The sequence below is a fragment of the Neurospora tetraspora genome (genome assembly GCF_033439725.1).
Source record: "Neurospora tetraspora strain CBS 560.94 chromosome Unknown B0H65scaffold_6, whole genome shotgun sequence".
Lineage (NCBI taxonomy): Eukaryota > Fungi > Ascomycota > Sordariomycetes > Sordariales > Sordariaceae > Neurospora > Neurospora tetraspora.
Genome location: NW_026944388.1, coordinates 1,868,786 through 1,886,640, shown reverse-complemented (window position 1 = coordinate 1,886,640; position 17,855 = coordinate 1,868,786). Strand labels below are relative to the sequence as shown.

General features: G+C 49.5%; 3 protein-coding genes and 1 non-coding gene across 4 annotated transcripts; 2 read left to right on the top strand and 2 right to left on the bottom strand.

The window, feature by feature from the left end:
- Nucleotides 1-3,353: 3,353 nt before the first annotated feature.
- Nucleotides 3,354-7,075, top strand: B0H65DRAFT_559688 (Golgin subfamily A member 7/ERF4 family-domain-containing protein). The gene is made up of 3 exons (XM_062830131.1): nt 3,354-3,846; nt 4,973-6,474; nt 6,539-7,075. The coding sequence occupies exons 1-3, from the start codon at nt 3,828-3,830 to the stop codon at nt 6,671-6,673; spliced, it is 1,656 nt and encodes a 551-aa protein (XP_062679433.1). The 5' UTR covers nt 3,354-3,827; the 3' UTR covers nt 6,674-7,075.
- Nucleotides 7,076-7,349: 274 nt separating this feature from the next.
- On the top strand, nt 7,350-7,421 carry B0H65DRAFT_t367. The gene has a single exon. It is a non-coding gene; the product is annotated as a tRNA-Met (tRNA).
- Nucleotides 7,422-8,127: 706 nt separating this feature from the next.
- B0H65DRAFT_472589 (uncharacterized protein) lies at nt 8,128-10,669 on the bottom strand. Its single transcript, XM_062827152.1, has 2 exons — nt 9,697-10,669; nt 8,128-9,618 (listed from the first exon to the last, which is right to left on the bottom strand). The coding sequence occupies exons 1-2, from the start codon at nt 10,249-10,251 to the stop codon at nt 8,413-8,415; spliced, it is 1,761 nt and encodes a 586-aa protein (XP_062679432.1). The 5' UTR covers nt 10,252-10,669; the 3' UTR covers nt 8,128-8,412.
- A 1,050-nt stretch (nt 10,670-11,719) lies between these two features.
- On the bottom strand, nt 11,720-16,472 carry B0H65DRAFT_510617 (uncharacterized protein; the record flags this gene model as incomplete). The annotated part of the gene is given in 21 exon segments (XM_062828418.1): nt 11,720-13,063; nt 13,134-13,852; nt 13,868-13,967; nt 13,977-14,010; nt 14,029-14,114; nt 14,124-14,276; nt 14,295-14,348; nt 14,361-14,366; nt 14,400-14,482; nt 14,516-14,539; nt 14,552-14,576; nt 14,598-14,630; nt 14,658-14,752; nt 14,768-14,847; nt 14,872-14,918; nt 15,039-15,056; nt 15,087-15,314; nt 15,330-15,425; nt 15,450-15,521; nt 15,546-15,639; nt 15,658-16,472. Coding segments are annotated over 21 exon segments (4,206 nt in total).
- Nucleotides 16,473-17,855: the final 1,383 nt, after the last annotated feature.

Here is a 17,855-nt window from a genome sequence, read left to right as displayed (position 1 = left end):
ATAGCCGAAGCCGGGGAAGTAATTATATTATTAAAGGTAAATAGGTTAAATATTAGGGGCCGGGAAAGAATAAGTAGTTAGGGCCACGAAAAGTTGAACGATTGGAATTACGAACGGTTGGGGTTAGGTAGTAGTAGCGGGCACGGGAATAGGAATTACCAGTATAGTAGGTTGAAGTTACGAACCCGAGGCTTACTATTATTAGGCTTATTACTAAGCAAAGAATTTTTTATATTATTAATTTTCGGAAGGATTTATTACGAAAATTTATTTTGTAGTTAGATAGATAGTACGTAAGGGAAGGGGTAGGGGATTTATTAGTTGCGTTTAAATTCGTAATAAAGGAGGGAAAAGAAGAGAGAAAGGGAGAGAGGAAGGAAGGAAACCTTTTTATACGTTGGGTTATAAGGTAATAGCTACGGAATAAACGGGTTAAATTGGATTAGACGGGTAGAGTATATAGAGACGGAAAGTATACCTACTATTTGTATATAATATTACGTTGTCGTTTTTGTTATTAGAATAACCTGGATTGGGAGGAGGGGGCTAATATTAACGGGCTACTATTTAGAGGTTTATATTAGGCTTTGTAGTTTGATTGCTTGCTTGTAGCTTATACCTTGTAGCTCGCAATGGCGTTGCGCCTTTATAGCGCCGTATACGTACCTACAGCCCCCTTTAAAAGGCTGTAGTCTGCAGCTCCGCTTTGTAGCTCGACTTTTCTTCCTTTCCTTTTTATAAAACCTTATCGGTCCTATTTTGGCCTAGCATCTATGCTATACTTTGCTGTCCCCCTTATACTTAACGTATTAATTATTAAATTCGTTATTACATTCGATATATTTAACCTTAATATTATACTAATAATTAATTATATTAATAATTGAAAAAAGCCTTTTAATAATAAATTTAATTCGTTTATTCGCCATATAAATATTTTAAACGAATTTAATTTACTAATAAATAATAAATATAACGTATTTAAAACTTCCTCTCCCTTCTTTATAATTAAAGAAATTAACGGCGAAATATTCCCCCGAGCTAAACCCTCGGTCGCATAATTTTTATTTAATTTATTATTTAATTTTTAAAATACCGTACGCATTATATTAATAAATAGTAGGGCCTCTAAACTTAGCGCCTTCGACGTTATATAAATATTCGAAAATTTAAGGACTGTAGTAATTAAATCGCTTATATTAGAATTTCGCTGGCATTTTATATATACGACGGCCAGTAAATGAATTAAAGCGATTTCAATAAATAAAGAAAGCAATGTAGTTAAAAGAAAGGAGTAAATATTCGAAAACTATTTAATAATAGATTTCTTAAAGGAAATAAAAGAGTAAACCGTTTAATTAACGGAGGTAATTATTAGGGGGTTTATAATCCTAATAAAAACTTTACTTTCAAAATAGGCGTAATAATATAAAATTTATAATAAAATCAAAGTAAAAAGCTACTTCTTTTAATCGTAACCTTAAAATTCCTCTTTCTCCTTATATTTCTACGTTTACAGTCCTAAAACCTTTAATAGGTATTTAAAAACTTCTAACCTAAATACAATCCTTTAAGGACGCTACTCGAAACAATAAGAAATAATTAATTTTATTAAAAATATAAATAAAAGTCCTAAAATTAAGGATTATAAAATTTTTAAGCAGATAAATATTACTCTTACTATTATTTGTATTAAAAGCACCTTATTTAACGAAAAATATTAAATTGTAAGTACCGATTTCTTGTCTCCTTTATTATTACAATGTAATAATTTATATAGAAGTAATAAAGCGGTCTCGCATTTAATTCTTAACCTTCTCAACCTCTTTACTAATTTCGGGATATTTTTCGAAATTCTTATTAATAAACTTTTACATAGAGTCGCTTAGCTTCTATTTAGGATTATCTTTAATTTTAAATATTAAATATTAATAGCGCATTACTAAGTAAGAGCTTCGATCATAAGCCTTATAAAGTAGTATAATACTTCCTTTCTTTCTCGGCCGTAAAAAATCTCTTACGTTTTTATCTACGCTGCGTTTCTTCCTTGCATCTACCTTCCGCTTCTTTTTATAATTAAAATCGAAAGCGTCCTCCTTATTAAATGCGAATTCTTACGAATTAAAGCAACTAATACTCTAAACGCTGCAAACTACAACCTTCTTAAAATTAACTAGGATAATAATATATTTTAATATCCTAACCCTTCTAAAATTAACGGATACGTCCTTATATCTCAAGGATAGATTCTCAAATTCGTTATTAAATTTCTAGGAATTGCTAACTTAAATAAGCTTATATAATCGAACTATATCAACAAAGTCGGTAAACTAGGAGGTGGGGGAGGTAACTTCGCTAACTCCAATTCGTTTACCGGTTGTAATAAAAATTTCCTAATCGGACAACTATTTTTTAAAATCTTTTAATACCTTCTTCTAAATCTCTTTAATAAAAACTTAATAATTACAATAGGTTTTAACAATTTAATTGATAGGATAGTAATTAATCTAATTCTTAATTTCTCTAAACCAATTGCGGGTAGATTTATCTTACTTAAACGAAGTATTGGCATAATAGGCGGCGATATAGGTATTTATTTAAGAACGAATTTAGGTATTAGCATTGTTGAAGTCTTTCTAATATTTATAACGAATATTATATATATTATTAACTTAATCGTACGCTACTTTATTAGTAGCTGTCAAGTCAGTAGAGGGGTTAATAACTATATCCTCCCTAATATCTTACTCAATCCAGTATTTATTATCCTCCTTTTCTTCTTATTCTTCTTCTTTTACAAAACCTCCCTCCTCATTATCTTCGTTAGCGCTGGTAGCAGCTTCTTCTTAAAATTAGGTAGCAGTAGTAATCTCGGTAATAATACCGTTAATATTAATAGTAGAAGTAATAGTAGTTATCGCGTTTATAATTAAGACCTTTTTAACTCGGATTCCTCTATTAAATTTAGTAAGCTCCTTCTTTACCGCTATAAAACGGTTCTTTACTTACTTAATAAAGAAGAAGTCTTCCGGCTTCAGGAGTAGAACCCTCTAAATTATAAGTCCTCCCTTGAATAACTAATTACCAAAGTCCTAATTACTGCCAGCGAGTCTCTTAAGAGCTTTATACCAACTAAGCCAGTCAGTAGGGGTATTAGGATAACCGTAATAGCCTTATCGGTAGATTCTTTTAACAGAGACATAACTAACGTTATTAGTTTCGTAAGGATATTACTTATACTCGTCGCGTTATCGTTAAATACGCAAATCAGACTGTTAATTGTCAGATTGGCACCACTGCGCCAAACAAGCAAAATTGGAGCTCCGACATTGTCGGAGTAGTGGCTCAATCGGCCAACCTATAATTCTGACAAAAGGTCCTCTCGCAATTGACTTTTTGCACGTGGGCTTTTGGCCCTAATGCAAGACACGCCCATGTGGAAGCCCTGCTTGCTTGCCGACAGGGCGACCTCCGTTGCTAACTAATAGGAGAGCGTGAAAGATCTAAAGAAAGTGTTTAGATAAGGTTTGGTCAGTGCCGGTCTTGAAGAAATCTTTGTGAGGGATAGAATACGGGAACTATCATGTTCATGCTTGGACTTGCAACGTCCGAGCACCTTACGAAACCGGGATGTAAGGGTCCATGTTTAGCTCCGATGAGTTCATCCGATATTCCAGTGTCATGCACTTCTGTAATAGCCATCGGAGATCAAGTCTTACGGCATGACCGCTCCAGGCGTTGAATTTGCCATGTCCGGGCACGCCGAGTTAGTAGAAAATTGACAATGGACGTCGTACAGCAACCGGAGCTGAGGCTGTAAAACGCTGATGTTGGGTAACATTCCCGGTATGAAGGTGGTTGATACCCCTGACTAGTGAGATTGCCGGGAACGCAGAGATTCTGGAAATCCTGAAAGACATCTGTGTACCGCCTACGGCCGAAGAAAGGCCAAGCTTCTTTGCTTCTTTGCTTGGGGTAGCAGAAAGAAAAGTTCATATAGAACACTGACTTCCCCATCAGCGTCCTGCGGAGGACCAACTTGACCACCAACCCATACTCATTCATCAACTCCTTGATCAAGCAGCTTTCTATTCGGCATTCGTTCATAATAGTGATGTTGTACCGATTTCGAATGAGGGATTGTCAATAAGTTGGAAGTTCGGTCGCCTCAAATCTTGTGTCGACTTTTCAACAACATCGCCGAGCGATCTATTCGTTTGGACTGAAGAACGAAGCAAGAAGGGACGTTGGTGTGGAAGAGACAGTGGTGAGTGGTAGTTGACTGCCGGTTGCCCGCCAGCTGACAAGACCTTGGTCGGCTAGCCTCTGGCTGATGAGCGGCCCTGGGTCAGGGTGGAATCAACCGCCTCCACACCCACTCGTCCACCTGCAGCCCAAGCATCCACATCAATCGAAAGAAAGGAGCCACTCAGAGCACCCCAAGCACCGCGCCCTGCATATCGCTGGAAATTCACAATCATTGTCAACCGACGAACTGGCAATTGTCCGACATTGCCATTGCTGCCCTGCGCTGTCCCCAGTGCTACGGGATCTGTCGCTGTACAGATTGCTTCCGACGCCGATTTTCCAGTGCGAATTCTGCCGCGACCGCCGAATTAATCGAGATAAGGGGATCAAGCCAACAATACGATCGCGAGCCAGGAGGAACCGGTGGACCTCGACGAAGACCGAGCCGCCGTTGACGACGACGACGGTGCCTAGGCAGCCTAGCCATCTGGGTACAGGGTTGATCGAGGTCAAGCTTGAACAAGGCTGCATTTCGACTCGTCTTCAAGACTTGACACAGGAGCAACAAATCACAAGTCGGCATCCAACACGGGCCTGGCCACCAAGCGCAAGACGGAATTTCCACCTTGTTGAGGGGGCCGTTTCTGCGGCCGCCACTGATTGCTCGTTCCAACGGCTTCACCAACGGCACCACCAACCCACCACTACTCGTCGTTTGAAGCAGCCGCCGTAGATTCGACCGCCATCAAAACCTCAACGCCATCTACAATACACCCGTCGTACCCCCTAACTACGAATACCCAACTACCATCTCCATCGCTACAACCCAACTATCCCGGCGCGCACACCTCAACTCTTTCCCCTCCACCACCCGCAGCGCTTTCTCCCGCGTCCGCGTCCGCGCCCGGCTTTGGCCGTTCGCCGCGCACGGCACACGATAACCCTCCAGTGTCGCTCTTGCAATCACCCTTTCGAACCCGCGGCGCGGTTGCGGCATCCAACTCTCCCCTCAACCGCCAATACACCCAGTTCCATTCCCCTCATCGTCAATTACCTGCTCGTCTTTGGAATCCGACCAACTCCACCCCGAGGCTTCCACCTACTCCTACTGCAGCAACTCGGAGGAGACGCCAGTCATCGCCTCCGCCGCCCGCGATCCCTCTCTCGCTTCCCTCGCCCCACCTCGATTTTGATCCATCATATCCAACAGCTACCGGCGCCGGCGATCAGCCATTGTTGACCGTACCCGAGAACCAACAACAGGCACGCCATTCCGCCATCAGTGCTCGAGCCAGTCTCCAGCTTGAGCGTAGTACAGGCAGTGGGCAACGTTCCCCTCTGCCGCGCACACTTCGACATTCCCTTGAAGGGAAACGAGCTAGCATAACGCCTTCGCCTGTTGAACGAGTGGAGGAAACCGACGCAGGATCCTCTCGCATCCGCGCTATCCAAGAAATTCCGGAATCGAACACTTCTGGACGAAGGACTCGGGGCCAAAGTATATCAAGCACCAAGAGTCGGGTACCAGTTGGACTGAGCTTCGACCACGGGAAGAAACGTTTGGACAAAGGGAAAGGGAAAGAAGGCATGGCTCCAACGGAAAATGAGCAGGATGGGGGGGATAGGGCCGGATTTTCTCCCGACTTGGAACGAGGACCTGATGTGATGGACGCCCGGCAGTCAATAGGATCACGGATATCCGGCATTGGTTCTGCCATTTCCTCGGACGATTCTGACATTTTGGGGGATCCTGACCAACAACCAGACGCTGGCGACGAATGGGGACCTCAGCACGCTTGCTACCCGCACCTCAACCCTCACGTCCCCCTGGACTCTCCGGAATACATCAACACGCGAATCATTCGAGTCCGTCGGGACTGGCTTTTGGAGGGTGATCTTGCCCCTACCTTCTCGAACCTGTACCCGGAAATCTTGGAGCCGGCAGGGTTATCAGAGCAAGAGTTCCGGCGCGTGATCCAAAAGCTGAACTCGGAGCTTGTGCCGATATTTAGTCCATACAACTGGCGCAACATCTTGGACGGCGTTTTAGGTCTTGCGACAGGCTGGCTATGGGAAGACTTTGGGTTTACAGGCGTCAAGGGACGGCTGCAGAAAGTCGAGAAGTGGATTGAGCAGTGGAACAAGGAGATGGAGAAGACGGTGGGTAGTGAGGATGGCACGATACCCCCCAAAATTGTGCCGCTCAAGAGGACCGGTTACATGACAGTACGTCTCTCTCCCCAGACTGTATCCTTACCTGTTGTGATTGTATGCTAACTGAGGATGGTAGTTGGACATCCAAATACCTGATCCCGAGATTGCCCCCGCGCCACCTACACCAGGTGCATCTCGTGGGACTGACGGGGCTATACAGGTTGAGCCGACCGAACCCCCGCAACATCCACCAGCAGTTACTGTTTTATGAGCGACTCCCATCTCGATCTAGGCGTTGAACCTTTTCCCGCCTACTCGTCAGGGCTACAACAACGCCGCTGACGGGTAGTGAATATTCCTTCATACGCCCCTTATTTTTTTGCTCTTCTATACGAGCCACCTCAAGCTCTTCACTAATTGGCTACGGGGGATGTTGGGAGTATCGATACGACTGGTGGCTTTTGTCGAGTACACATACGCCTTACGAAGTTTCCTACTTGAGGCTGCTCTTCCATTTGCACACTTTTGATACCATTATACCACACTGTTCATTAGCATCGGCGTTGTTTGGTTACAGAGCGCAATTTTTTACGGATAATTTAATATAGAAGATAATTCAAGTACCAACTATGAGACCTTGCAACTTGACCGGAATTTGATATGATAATCAGTTACAACGTGTGTTGTATGGTCAAAGACCAACCAGCATTTGCCTATCACTGATGTTTTGGAACAGGCACTCCAGTTGCCCCGCCTAGCCTTGAGTAGGTCGATGACTCATTCACGACCAGAATCTGACTGGTCGACTGCATCCGTCAAGACAATAGCAACTTTCGACATTCGCATTCGCATTCTCCTTTTTTTTTTTTTTTTTTTTTTTTTTTCTTCCAGAAATCTAGTGTACGCTTATAAGGTCATCTTTGGTTACAGTTTTTCAACAGTAAAAAAGCTGCATGGCGCAGCGGAAGCGCGCCGGGCTCATAACCCGGAGGTCACTCGATCGAAACGAGTTGCAGCTAAAAACCAATTGAATTTTTTGGACTTTCTTTTTTTCGTTTTTGCTAAGCGACAACTGCTCTGTTTTCCTTTTATTTCCATTCTGTTACTTTTTTTTTGCCTTTGGTCATCCTTTTTGTGATCACCACTAGGCTAGGTAGAAGTTTTCATCACCCCCGGCTTCAGATATCTTCCCTCGCTCGCTAGTCGTACTCATGTTTCCTCCCTGGTTGCAGATCTAAGTTGTCACTGCTGACGTTTTTATTGCCTTGTCTTGTCTTGACGACGCCCGGCCGTCCATGTCATATACTCGGCTTCGGTGTCTACCGGTGGGTGCATATGGCTTTTGAACCATTAATTTGGACTGAACATGCCCTCATTTCAAGTAGAAGCAGACGGTTAAACTTGAGATTAGCAGGAATGACAAACCGATCAATGATGCCTCAGGCTTGCCTTGTACATGTGTTCAGGTCCTTGCTGCACCCTTGGACAATACCTACCCGGGATTGTTGAACCGTGTTATCGGAGCACGACCGGCATCGAGAAAATAAGATGTGGCTGCCACGTGGGAAACGGAAGCTCCTTGGGTCCGACCCGACCCCCTGGCTTCGGTGAGTTCATCCGATCCTGAGGTGACCCCGGCAATCCTGATCGGCTCCCTTTGCCATGAACGGGCAAGTCATGATTCCGTTGATTCTGAGATTCAAGCATGGCAGATAACAAAAAGTGGTGCCTTGAATAATCAAAATCAAAATGCGAAGGCGCTAGGTACGGTCAGTCATACACAGATATATGCTATATGATACCGTCTAACACCATGATGCCAACTCCTCTGCGAGATATCGACCACGAATACACAGTCCTAACTGAATGCCTTTTAGAATACCGACCATGACCATACTCCGTAAGCCACTGTTTTCCAAACATAAACCAAAAGATTCAAAGCTCTTCAACGCCTCCTATCCCACAGCCACTACCCAAAGCACAGCCAGAACCATTCTCTACTCTTAAGACTCACCCTCTCGACAAGCTCAACAATCCACTAGCAGCCTCATCCCCATCCTCACCTTGCTCCTCCTCCTCTTCCCCTTCCTCCTCATCTACACCCTCCCCCTGATCCTCATGTTCAACTGACGCTGCCGCATGCGACTGAAACGGCGACAAACTCGGCAACCCAGGCTCTGGTTCAGGTTCAGTGGAGTAACCCGAGCCGGAGCCCACCATCTGACTCCTGGATCTGGATGGTGCGATCTCCTCCTCCTCTTCGTCATCCAGGTCCCCCCTCCCTGGCCCTTCACCGATATCATCGGCAACCTCTGGGACGTTCTCTGTAGTAGGGTGTACCACCCACCCATTGCGGTCGTGATCCATGTATTGTCGACGCTGCTGCTGCTGTTGGGGTTGGTGGTGGTGGTGGTGGTGTGTGAGTTGTAGAGAGTTTTGCTCCGAGTCGATCTCATCATGTTCATGCTCATGCTCCATCGGTAGCTCTTCCGTGACCGCCCTCGACTGAAGCCGCTGATGAGCCTGTAACGCGCGTTCCGCGAGGTCCAAACGGTTGAGATGAGGCGACGTAGTCGCCGCCGCCGTGGTCGCGGTTCCGATAGCAGCTGTGCCGCCAGTGGAAGTAGAACCACTCCAGCTCTCACGAGCCCGTCGATCAGGTAGTGGTTTCCTTCCACTTCCGAGATTTGTGCGCTGCTGCCGCTGCCGCCGCTGCTGCTGCGGTTCATGTTGCGGCTGACGCTGCCGGTTTTGATCCCTAGAAAATCCATCGTGATTCTTTTGCTCAGCGGCATGATCCCAAGTGGAACCTTGATGATCACGATGGCGATACTGTTCATACCATTCCCTGTACTGTTGTTCCCTTTCCCGCCCCCATGCCGTTCGACGCTCCTGTTTCGCTTGTACGGCTTCGATAGCTGCTCCGGCAGCGTGGCGGAGGTGGTTTACGCGCTGGACGTAACCTGTGCCTTGGCTGCTGCTGTTGGTACTGCTGCTGCTGAAACTCCAGCTTGCCGGGTTGATGTTGCTGCCGTCATGATAGTTGTCCACTGCTGCTTCTGATGAGGCACCATCAGCCAGCCGTCGTTGACTGTGGTGGTAAGCCCCCGGCGGTAGCAGTGAACGCACCTCCAGTTGCTCAAGCGGGACGTCCGTCTGGCCCGTTTGAATCTTGTAAGCGGCTAGGCTAAGGCGGAGACGGATGATTTCCGCTTTCTGTTTTGCGTTTTGACAATTCATCAAGTGTCAGCGCATACATGTCCACATGCCTAGGGGAAAAGAACACGGGCGTACCTGTCTGGCCGCCTGGTTTGCTAAACGAAGACGGGGGTTGTTTGTCCTTTTTGGCTGCTTGTGATTATGGAAGTTCTCAACAAGACCGGCTGGGTAAGCGATTTGGGTTGCCATGGGGGCGGAAAAGGCTGCTCCTTCGGCTGCCACGCGGGTTGGATGAAGGGCTGGTAGCACTGATAAGGACCTTTCTCTCTCGTGCTCCATTTCTGCAGGTATCACAGTCGTGGTGGACTGTGAGACGTTGGTGGTCGACTTTCCAAACAAGACTCTAGACTCGGTAGGAGGAGAGGTCGACCTCGACTGATTCCTCCTATGACCATCAGCTTCTATCTGCTGGTGGCGTTGTGCTCCCCGATGATCCCGCTCGAGGCACACCCTCTTCCTAGCTGGCTCCTCTTCACGATCCTTATCATATCCCGCAGGAAGGACAGACGATTCGGTAGCTTGCACTTCCAGTTGCCCGGCGTCGAACTCAGGCTTGGAGCCCGGACAAGGTGACGCGTTGGGATTCAATGACCCGAGGATACGCCGCTTGGTCGGCGAGATGGTAGTCATAGCTGCCCTGGTGAAAATTATTACTGCCCTATGTTCCTGCTCGTGTTTGATCAGTCACTTTGGGTTTTGTGTGAATTGTCGTTATAAAACCTGGAAAATGGAAGGAGAGGCGCGTTGAGTTGTGTAGGGCAAGACGCGATGTCGTACTTTTTGTAACGTACAGTAACAAAACTGAGGTTCAAATTGTTTAAAGTTCAGTGTTGTGCTGGCTCCAGTTGCGATGCCTGAGTCGTATGTGCCTAGCTGCGCTAACAGTGCAGTGGCAATAGAAGGATTTGGGTGGATGGTAGTGTACAGTATCCCAGCTGTGCGAACCTCCATCAAAGGCGACTATTCAGACGGATAACTATATCAGCAAAATGATCCGGATACTACACGTAGAAGAAATCAGATTGACTGAGGAGGGCTGAGAAAATGAAGACAGCTGAGAAAAATTCCCAGGTGATGGATGTTAACGTAGTGTGCTAGGTGGTGGCACCGATCAGGGTCTGGTCTTCATGCAGTGCTGCTAAGGTACCTCTACCGGGAATCCACACTACAGGTAACATCTTTGTTGATTCACCATCTGTATTTTACGTTCTGCTGCTCTCTCATACATCCCCTCAATCTTACACCGTAATGTCTGACAGCCCTCCAACGAACAACATATTAATGGAACGCCACAATGTGCCTTTTCTATAGTACTCGGAGGATGTGCATGTATTTGACCGAGTTGCAAGTTAAAATGTGTCGTTGCGCAATGACTATCTCTATGTACGACCAAGCGCAGGGACTTCAGGGACCAAAAAAATACTCGGATGCGTGTACTGTACGAACAAGCGAGAACGGGATGCAACCTCGGCCCCACCGAGACGCGCTTTTTGGTACGCTTCGAAAACAGCTAGCTACATTCAGCAGTAAGTAAATATTATTTTCAACAGCCCCTGACAGCGTGCTCGTCCAGCGCCCTCAATATCCAGCTGAGGCCCAAGTCCCACGTTAGAAAACAAAACCATTGGGAACTATGAGGTTGCTCGTGAACATGCAAAACCTCAACGGGTATCAATTCCAGAAAATAAATCGGCCTTCTCCGCTCCTTTCTCGTTCCCAGAGCAGCTCTGCTGTGCCGTATATCCCCGATTCCGCTTGGCGATCCCACCTGCCCGTTTTACCCTCATCCCTTCTTCCGCTTCACCAACACCAAAAAGCACGTCATAGCAGGAAAAGCGTTCCGAATCCCATGATTAGGCGCCACAAATATGGAATGGCAAAGGAAAAAGTGCGACGAACCAATAATGAATGCCGAGATTGAAAGTAAAGAATCAAGATATCATCATTCCGCATCCGCAAACCCACGAAACGCCGCCCCAGAAAAACCCTTAATATCAACCATGCGCCTTGACGTTGCGTTCAATCATCTATCAACCTTTCTCCTGTCATCCTCCGCCAATACCCCAGATTCCTTCATTTCTCCACCACAGAGCGCCAGTCAGTTTGTGTTCAGCATGTAGAGCGACGTGTCAAGCTTGAAAGGCTTGGAAAAATCCGTGGCCGAGTCATCAAACGTCACGTTAGCATACGCCTCGTTAACCATCATCTCCCTATCAAACGCCGTTGGTTCATAGCCGTCAAGGCTGACGTTGTTCAAGTTCTCCATGAATTCCGGGTCCATGGTGGCCCAGTCCATGTTGATATCAAGACCCACGCCGTCCGATATATCGCTGCTTGGCTCAGAAGTCTTACTTGACTCTGGCGTGTCATTCGGTGTCTCTGACAACGACATGCTGAAGTCAGACGTTTGGGCCGGGTCAAGCGGCGCAAACAAGTTGGAAAGATGCTGGGGATTGACTCCGGTTGCTGCCCACGCATCATCAGTCATTGTCGTGTGCACAGGAGCCCCGTTGCCACTGCCTGGCGTGCCCGCAGCGTCAGGCCCCCTAGCCCCTAGTCTGCTGCCCTGCCTCCTCATCGAGGCGTCGCGAGACATGGGAGTCGCTGCCAATTCCTGCTTATTCATGGGCGTCTGAGCTTGCTTAGGACTATTCAAAGCCCTACCGGACGCGCCTGAAGGAATACCCTCCGCAACAGTTGAAATCGCTTTGGTGTTACCGTGAGCGTCCAAGCCTAGACCCAGAGCCATGTTCTCCTGCAAGAACTTAACAGGATCCTCATTTGGTTTCACGTGCTCTTCATGGTAATGAAGATCACGCGATTCCGCTGTCGCGAAGCCAACCACACTTCCTTCACAGCCAACTTCAGGGCAGAGGTAAGGATCCGGCTGCGGCTTCGTCGGCTCTGGGGCCTGTTGTCGCTTTGTTTCTGGCGAAGGTGCCTGGATCTGGGGCGAGGCACTGGCGGTTGGCTGAGCCGCTGGGGACGTTGTTTGAGGCCCACCGGTTTTGGCCTTCTTCCGAGGAGGCCACTGCAAATCTGTCGCTCCCATGGGAGGTTTGTTAAGATAGACAGGATTACCAGCGGGAGACATCCCAGGGCCATGTCCGAGCGCGAACGGTGGTTGTGTCGTGGTCGGCGCAGCCGGAGGTTGCGTGGTCTTGTTAGGGGCCCGATTCGGTGCTTGTTTGGGCACCTGTGTTTGCTTGTCCGAGGGCGCAGCGTTAGACAGCGTAGATGGCCCTGCACGTTGATGAGGTGGTTGAGGCTGGCCTGCTGCTTGCTCCGTAGACTGAGCTACGGACTGAGAAGCCCCTGATTTAAATTGGTTGATAAGACCATCGAAAAACAGCTTAATCTCATCAATCTCATGGACAGTGATATGTAAGGGGTTACGAGGCTGGCCTGTCGTTTTATCTGACTGCGCTTTGATTTTCAGAGTCTGAAGTAGTACATGTGTCAGCGTATTTCTTACAATATCTGGTTAGTTTCGCGGGGAGAAGGTAACATACACAACGGGTAAACTTTCTGACCAAGCTTTCATCGTTTGCCATTCGATCAAAAGCCCCCGGAATAGTGGTCATTTCATTCATCTTTTGGTTGACTTCGCGTATTTTGAGCACCGCAGATTGATACATATCCATCGGCATGTGAACCGGCTGCAACGGGCTCTGCTCATATTCTTTTGACGCCTGTCTTGCCTCATCTGCGTATATACTCTTGAATCGGTCACTGACCGGTTGACGGGGGGCACTACGTTGCTTCGCCTGCGACAAGGTTTGCTGCATGGGAACGCCATTTTGGCGCGGTACCTCGGTCACATCACCCGGATGTGGTCGTTTGAGGTTCTTTTGGGCCGCGACCGGTGATGGGTTTGGCGGGGCAGTTCGAGGTTGCTGGCCAATCCTCGAGGCAGACAACGCGGGAGTCGCAGAAGTTGAATCACCGCCGTCCGTCGGCTTCTGGGGAACAGGTTGTCGGTTATTGACCGGTGGTTGCACTTGCTGCTGCTGCTGTTGGTGCTGTTGTTGGTGCTGCTGCTGTTGGTGCTGCTGCTGTTGCTGTTGTTGTTGCTGCTGCCGTTGTTGTTGTTGCTGCTGCTGCTGCTGTTGCTGTTGATGATGGTGCGCTGGTGGTGGCGCTTGTGGTTGTGGTTGCGCCTGTGGTTGCGCCTGCAATTGCCCTTGCGGCTGCTGCGGCTGCTGCGACGATGGGGGCTGCTGTGATGGGCCTGGGACCTGCATACCGGTTTGCGCGGCATACTGGGCGTGTGTTTGCGCCGCTGGTCCAGAAGAGGCCGTATTTGGTTGGTTAGACCCTGCGGGGGGCATTTGCACCATCGGCTTCTGGTTTACCATACCGGCGCCATTTTTCATGGCCTGCAGCTTCCTGGCAAAATTATCATACTTGTGCTTCCGTATCATACCTTGAAGCGCCTGATCCGAGTGGCCAGGAAACCTATTGCGGGCCATCTCTAGTTCCTGCGGGAGGATCTGAAGCACATGAGGAGGAACGTTCGTCTTTGGGGGTATGAGCGGCATTCCGTTAGGTTGCTGTGAAGGGCCGGGCCCGTTGGGGTTCTGCGGAGCTCCGCCCATGGAGGCAGTCTGTGCTCGCTGCTGCCTTTGAAGTAATAGCTGCCGGATCTGTTGCTGCTGGAAAGTAGTCAACACCTGGGCGACCTTGTCCTGAACATGAGGAGGTAGGCCTGCTGTCTGGTGCCAGGCCTTTAGATGAACCCATTTCTTCATATTTGGAGGCAGGATCACGGGCTGTACGATCCCACGCAATGCATTTAGCGCATCTGCGGGAATATCCAAATTGTCGACCATTTGTATCGCCCGAGGGTTGGTGGTAAGGGCTGCCATCGTCGCAGTTTGTGCATTCTGCGGACCGTTCAGCTGTGGTTGACCAGGGCCTGCCTGCATACCAGGCGGCATCATACCACCGGGCTGCTGAGCGTTTCCAATGTTCACCGGTTGGTTGGGGGTGTTGACAGCGCCCATCAGCTGGTGTTGAGCTGGCATGCCGGACACTTGAGGATGCTTGGGTAACTGTTGAGCGTTGCCCGTGGTGTTCCTCTGCTGTTCCCACTTGGCCATCATATCCTTGATCTGGCTTTCAGGCAAGCCTCCCGGCACACTACCACTGTTCGGATTCAGATTACCCAGCATCGCGGCCATCGCAGGATTGCTGGCGTTGATGTTACCCTGCATTGATGGCGGCCTCGCGTTCGCGTGGTGGTTGAACGACGGGTTCAGCGTTGTCCTCATCCCCTGGGCCATGGGAGCGGGGGACTGTTGCATCGGTGCCGCCATATTATTGATTGCGGGACTCTGCGAAGCTGTAGGAAGTCCTCCAAGCCCTCCAGGCTGCCCTTGCGCGTGCCGGTTCGGTCCTTGTCCCCTTATCGGTACCTGTGCCTGTGCCTGTAACTGTGTGGGGTTCAACGTTTCCATCCGGACCTGTTGGTGGTGGAATCCGGGCGGCGCCGAAGGCGGTGGCCGCGGCGTTTGGTTTGGTCCTTGCTGAGCAGCCGCCGTGTGTATGTGGTTGATCATGGGGCCAGGGGTGGCATTGCGTCCGGGGGCCCCGGGACCTGAACTTGCTGGCACGACAACCTGGCCGGCTTCCTGGGCACGCAGGCCCATTTGCTGCTCGTTTCGGATTGCCTCAAGGTTAGGCGGGAGGAGCTGCCCATCGGTAACACCATGAGACTGGCCCGGCGGATTCATCAAAGCAGGATTAACTTGGTTGTGCGGTTGAGGAACTTGTTGAGGATGCGGTGCCATGCCTTGACGTGACTGCGCCGCCAAACTCCGACGCACTTGCATCAAACTTTGATGTTCGAAGAAGATCATCAACGGATCCAATCCCATTGCTCGAATCTGTTGGGCGTGCTGGGGAGCCAGTTGCGATAGCACCTTTTCCCGTAGTGGGTCTCTTAGGGGCTCAGGAATGGCGACGAATCTCTTCAAAGCGAAGTTCTTGATGTGCGGCCTGTCCCGGTCGGTGAGGCTTTGAACCTCATGGTACTCCATCAACGCGGTAGGAAGGGTTTGTGTAATCTGCATGGCAAGTTGACCTAACCGAGTATGCATCATTGTTGGGTTAGGGACACCAACGGGCAACGGTTGAGATTGATGCGGCATTGTGGTAACTTGAGCTGGATGTTGATGGGGATGAAAGCCTGGCTGCGCCATTCCCCTTTGCATGGCCATCTGGTTGATCATCATTTGCTGCTGCTGCTGCTGTTGTTGTTGTTGCTGCTGCTGCTGCTGGTGCTGCTGCTGCTGGTGTTGTCGTTGCTGCTGCTGGTGCTGTTGAAGCTGATGCTGTTGCTGGGCCATCTGTGCCTGCCTCATCGCATTGGCTTGCATTTGTTGTTGGAGGAGAGGAGCACGAGCCTGCCGCTGTTCTACAAGTTGTTGGAATCGCTGAGCCAGTAGGTTCTCGTACGTCGGCTGAGGTTGGTCAGCCAAGTTAGCCAAGACGGTTTGGTGATGCAGAGGGGGGCTTCTCACCTTATCCGGGGACTGCATAAAGGCCCGCCGTTCGAGATCAAGCGCGAGATTCACCGCCTCTGGCCAGGTCTCGACTTGCCCAGCCAACTTAAGATTGGTAGCCCTGGAGTGAATGTCAGCCTCTAGACTTTTTGCAGGTAATGGGCGAGCTTCGTACAAGGCTGACGTCTTTTGGACGCGTTCCGGCAGCTGGATGTGTGTAGCCTGCCAGCCGGTCGCTGGCGTAGGCTGAGACGTCAACCTAGCTAAAACGGCTTGAGTGACTTGGTTGTGCTGAGGCGGCATCATTTGCCCGGCCTGGGCCCTCGGCGGCATGTTAGCGGCCATGGCCGCAGAAAGCCGATGGCGGTCAATCCCCTATCGACTAGTGGTGATGCGCTGCAAAGAGTGACGAGACAAAGTTCCCTAGGCGGTGGGAACAAAAGCGTCTGTCGGTGTTTTCGACCACGGTTCCGGCGGTGCGAACGACTGAACGGTCAGGCAGAGCGACAGCAACCGGGGGTGAATCGTGGGAGATACGGACGACCTAGGTAATCGGGTTGTGCGGTTTCGGCATCCGACGCGGAGGAGGCAGGAGCTCGGACGAGGAGGGCGGAAACGGAGGTTGCAGGTGAAGAGAGCGGCGGCCTCTGGATGATGTCCAACTGAAGCCAACTCGCAGTCGTCTGACGGGGGCTCTCTCTGCTACTTTCTGCCTATAGTCAGGCGGTCGGCGGGGTTGGGTTGTGGGAATGCCGGTCGTGGATTCGAAGTATACTCAAAGCGAAATCTGGGCTCGGTGTGCGCACGGCAGGACAAATCGAGGTAGAGGGTCGTGAATGGCGGCAAAAATGGGGCTCCAGCAAGCAATCGGCCTCGGATTTCCACTGCAGGGTTTCCAGGTCGGGTAGAAGACGGAGTGACGCGGCAGAATGGGCCGGCAAGAATGCTTGGTTGATTGAGATCCGTCCTCCACTGGAGATAAGAAACAAGTCGTCGGGGGTAGGAGATCCCAGGGTCGCGGCCTAGATGATCTGAAGCTGACAGAAGAGGCCGTCCACGATTGTCGAGGACAGGATCGGACTCCAACCTAGAGAGAGGAAAGTGAAAGTAACACGAGTGCCTGCTAACTTGAGCGTAGTGCACCCCGAGAATGAAGGCAGTAGTCAGCCTAGTAGAGAGAGGGTCGTCGTCGTACTTGATGTGTTGACTTGACCAAACAGTCAGTCTTGGTTGGTTGGGCTGGGGGGGTGAGGTGGTGAGGTGGAAGACTGGGAGTCGGTGGAAGTGAAGTGGGAAAAAAAAGGTGTGACTAGGTTAGAAGCGGAAGCGGAAGCGGAAAGTGAAGCTTCGTTCCATACACTTGTCACGGGCAAAAGAGACAAGGCCCAGGGAAGGTAGGGTGTAGAGAGGTAGAGAGGTGGGAGTGAGTGTCAATCGAAAGGGAAAAACCAGGATGATGTCGGGTGGATGTGCTCCAGGTTTGGTTGTGGAGGAAGAGTGAAGTGGAAGGGGGGGTGGCCCTGCCCTGGGGCTAGAGGGAAAAGAGGATCCTACCTGGGTGAAAGGCGGACGGCCGACGGGCAGCGGCGGGCATGCGACGACTAGGAGTCGGGTCCCAGGGCAGCGGACAGGTCCCTTTGCAGCAGCCCCAGGTGCCCAGGTCAGGGCAGGGCCGCCAGGTTTGTCGTCACCTCAGACTGCCGTTGGTTGCCCGCCAAGGACCCACCA

Coding starts and splice junctions, on each gene's coding strand:
- B0H65DRAFT_559688 (XM_062830131.1), top strand. Junction 6,475..6,538: donor AGAGGACCGGTTACATGACA/GTACGTCTCTCT, acceptor TGAGGATGGTAG/TTGGACATCCAAATACCTGA.
- B0H65DRAFT_472589 (XM_062827152.1), bottom strand. CDS start 10,251: ATGACTACCATCTCGCCGACCAAGCGGCGTATCCTCGGGTCATTGAAT. Junction 9,619..9,696: donor CAAACCAGGCGGCCAGACAG/GTACGCCCGTGT, acceptor AACGCAAAACAG/AAAGCGGAAATCATCCGTCT.